This window comes from Neltuma alba, unplaced genomic scaffold (genome assembly GCF_004799145.2).
Source record: "Neltuma alba isolate B1F8T4 unplaced genomic scaffold, ASM479914v2 tig00012505_pilon, whole genome shotgun sequence".
Classification (NCBI taxonomy): Eukaryota; Viridiplantae; Streptophyta; class Magnoliopsida; order Fabales; family Fabaceae; genus Neltuma; species Neltuma alba.
The window spans coordinates 991,865-995,546 of NW_021636973.1; the positions used below are offsets into that span (position 1 = coordinate 991,865).

The 3,682-nt window shown below is 38.3% G+C and overlaps 1 protein-coding gene across 1 annotated transcript; it reads right to left on the reverse strand.

Annotated features, from left to right (window-relative positions):
- Positions 1-395: 395 nt before the first annotated feature.
- LOC114727670 (uncharacterized) lies at positions 396-3,682 on the reverse strand. Its single transcript, XM_028914360.1, has 8 exons — positions 3,519-3,682; positions 3,331-3,369; positions 3,183-3,221; positions 3,034-3,072; positions 2,886-2,924; positions 2,681-2,775; positions 1,076-2,555; positions 396-450 (listed from the first exon to the last, which is right to left on the reverse strand). The coding sequence occupies exons 1-8, from the start codon at positions 3,680-3,682 to the stop codon at positions 396-398; spliced, it is 1,950 nt and encodes a 649-aa protein (XP_028770193.1).

Sequence of the window (3,682 nt, forward strand, 5' to 3'; positions counted from 1 at the left end):
TTTCATTGTGATTCAATAGAGTGATGAGGTTATTACCCACAGCTGATCAACAATTCACTAGAAGTGTTTAGGCATTACCTACATCGGTGTAGAAAATAACTACTTACTATATCAACGTACGCAGAAATGGCCCATGACCAATTTCATTGAGAGTCAGTACAAGTGATGAGATTATTGCCCACAGCTGATCAACAATTCACTAGAAGTGTTTAGGCATTACCTACATCGGTGTAGAAAATAACTACTTACTATATCAACGTATGCAGAAATGGCCCATGAGGAGTTTCATTGTGATTCAATAGAAGTGATGAGGTTATTACCCACAGCTGATCAACAATTCACTAGAAGTGTTTAAGCATTACCTACATGCACGTCTGTCATGCACCAATAACTACTCACAGTAGCATAATTGCAGATAGGAAAAATAACATGACAGCAAATGCATCACAACTACAACAATAGAATAGAGAATAACAACATCACTTTAGTCATTAACCAACAATCATCAAATACATCACAATAACTGATTTACATATGTTTCATGACAAGTGGACATTAAGATGATGCTTCCACTTAATGTTTCATTGTCAAGGACATCACCCACCCAACTGTCCACAGTATTTACAATGATATAACAATAACAGTTAAAGCATTGACCAACAAAAAACATACCCAACAACATAATGCCAACATGGCCATTAACCAAAAACCAACATGGCCAATACATTAAACTATTTACATTTTTTCAATCAAAAAAATGGCCCAACAGTGCTAACAAAAAAATGACGCATCACATGGTGTACATCCCAAATCAACTTGGATTTGGGTTTTTGCACGTCCTTCTTGTATGTCCAACTTGATGACATTGAGTACAGCGGTATATCTTTTTGTCTTGGTATTGTGACTCATGCCTTGTAATCTTAGGCCTTCCAGGAGCCCAACTTGTGATTGGGGTTGCAGTAAAATTTGATTACATATATTCTCCATCCTATAGTCATTTATATTTGGCATGTCAATTGTGACCACCGGAGTCATGCACCTCCCATAAAACTTCTGCTGACATGAAAATTTGTACCATCCCTCAATATAATCATAAATATCACCATGGACAGTTTTCACCGCTGCACAAGCATGCCTACATGGAATCCCTGTCATCTGCCACTCTGCACAACTACAATGGTGCAAGCTGAGACTCACTCGGTGGTGTCCACGTGAGGTTTGGACATTGACATTTCCCCTACCATAATCTGTTGTAATGAACTGCTTACTAACCTCCACATTTTCCTTTACTTTGGTCTCTATCTTTGGCCCTATACAACTCTTCCATTTTGTCATTGCCACACTTGATGCTTGCATCTTTTTCGCAACTTTCTCACGATGCTCATGAATCATTTGGGCTACATTGTGCTTTCTTTCCTTGACCATCCAAGCATTGAATGATTCAGCAATATTGGTCGTTATATTATCCCATCGTTTATATGGGAACTTGCTCACAGCCCACTTATCTACATCCCCATGATTGTTAAGCCAGTCAAATAACTCTGGAGAGAACTCCCTCATTTCTGCCATTGCCTTGTCAAATTCATCGTCAACCCTAGCCCATGCAATTTTATTAAGAAGCATTAATGCATCCTCTTTGGAGCGTGTTCTGCTCCTTTTACCTCTGTTCAATTTGAGCCACTCTGCACTAAAGTTCTCCTTAACGTGCCTATAACAATACGCATGCCTGTCAGAACCGAACACTGATTGTACAGCTCCTATTATGGCATTATGACGGTCTGACACAATAGTTAATGGCTTTGAGCCAACTATCTTTTTAATCATAGACATAAACCAAGTCCAGTCATCAATTGTCTCTCCCTTTACAATAGCCATTGCAAAAGGCAACAGCTCATTATTTGCATCATATGCCGAACCTGCGAGGAGTGTTCCCTTATATGGTCCAGATAAATGAGTTTCGTCAACATACAGAACGGGTCTAGCACCAGCCAAGAAACCCTCTATACAACACCCGTATGCGATGAACACACGCTCAAATCTGTAGTTAGGACCAGCTACCCATTCAGCTACTGTTTTCTCATCGGTTTCCTTTAGCCTTTGGCATATCCATGGTATTAACATATATGAATGTTCAGGTCTACCATGTATGTCTTCTATTGCCTTCTCCTTCGCCCTATATGCCTGTTTGTATGTAACATTCAGACCATATTCTGTTTGCAATTTTGTCCTTATTTCACTTGCCCGCTTGTCAGCATGGTTCCTCACCTCATCGATAATTATACAGGATGTCATATTAGATCTTGCACACTGTCTAACTTGCAAATTATCTTGGGCACTATGGACATGCTCATTAATGAATGTGGTGACACGAAGATATGGAACATTCTTCCCCAATGCACTTGCACATATTTTCCATGGACAACCTTCCACTTTGCAAATGACAGACATTCTCTCTTTGCTGTTCCTCAAAAATTTAAGCTTAAAGTTATGTGCGATGCTAAACTTGTACAAATACTCCTTAAACAAACCAGCATGTGCAATTTTTTGCCCCACGCCTGTAAAAAGTTCCAACCATTTACTATAGTTCATCTCAGTAATTTGTGCCACTGCATTCCCTCCACTAGAGCTTGGGCCTTCATGCGTGCCATCACTGCCTACATGTGAATGCATTCAGCAGTACTTTCATGACTCACGTGCTCATAATCATTTCCCAAACTGATATAAGATACAGCCATTTCCTGGCGTGACAATCCCAACCATCTTTCAATTTTGGATCTGCATACATGATAACTACAACTGTTAGCATATTGACAACATCTGTTCCTACATTCACTATATTAGCACAGCAAATAGCAACTTACACCAGCAAAGATTTTTTTACTTACATTTGTGTATCAGTCATCTCATGTGGTTCTGTCTCAATTCTGCATGCACGATCACTACATTTATTAGCATATTAACAATATCTGTTCCCATATTAACTACATTAGCACAGCAAATATCAACTTCACCAGGAAATATTTTTTTACTTACCTCTGTGCATCATTCATCTCAGGTGGTTCTGTCTCAATTCTGCATGCACGATAACTACATTTGTTAGCATATTGACAACATCTATTCTTACATTCACTACATTAGCACAACAAATAGCAACTTACACCAGCAAAGATTTTTTTACTTACATTTGTGCATCAGTCATCTCATGTGGTTCTGTCTCAATTCTGCACGCACGATCACTACATTTGTTAGCATATTAACAACATCTGTTCCTACATTCACTACATTAGCACAGCAAATATCAACTTCCACCAGCAAAAATTTTTTACTTACATTTGTGCATCAGTCATCTCATGTGGTTCTGTCTCAATTCTGCATGGACGATCACTACATTTGTTAGCATATTAACAATATCTGTTCCCACATTAACTACATTAGCACAACAAATAATAACTTCAACCAGAAGAAATTTATAACTTACATTTCTTGATCATTGATTTTATGTCTTTCAGTCTCATTGCCTTTCAATGATGTCATTATGCACAAAAATATTTCTAACTCCGCCATCATCAACAAGATCAATTAATGTCCTCTCATCATACTTGACAGTATACTTCATGTCCCAACTGCTACCATCATAACCACTGCATTCTGATATAGTTGCCCTTAAATCTTCAAGTGTCAT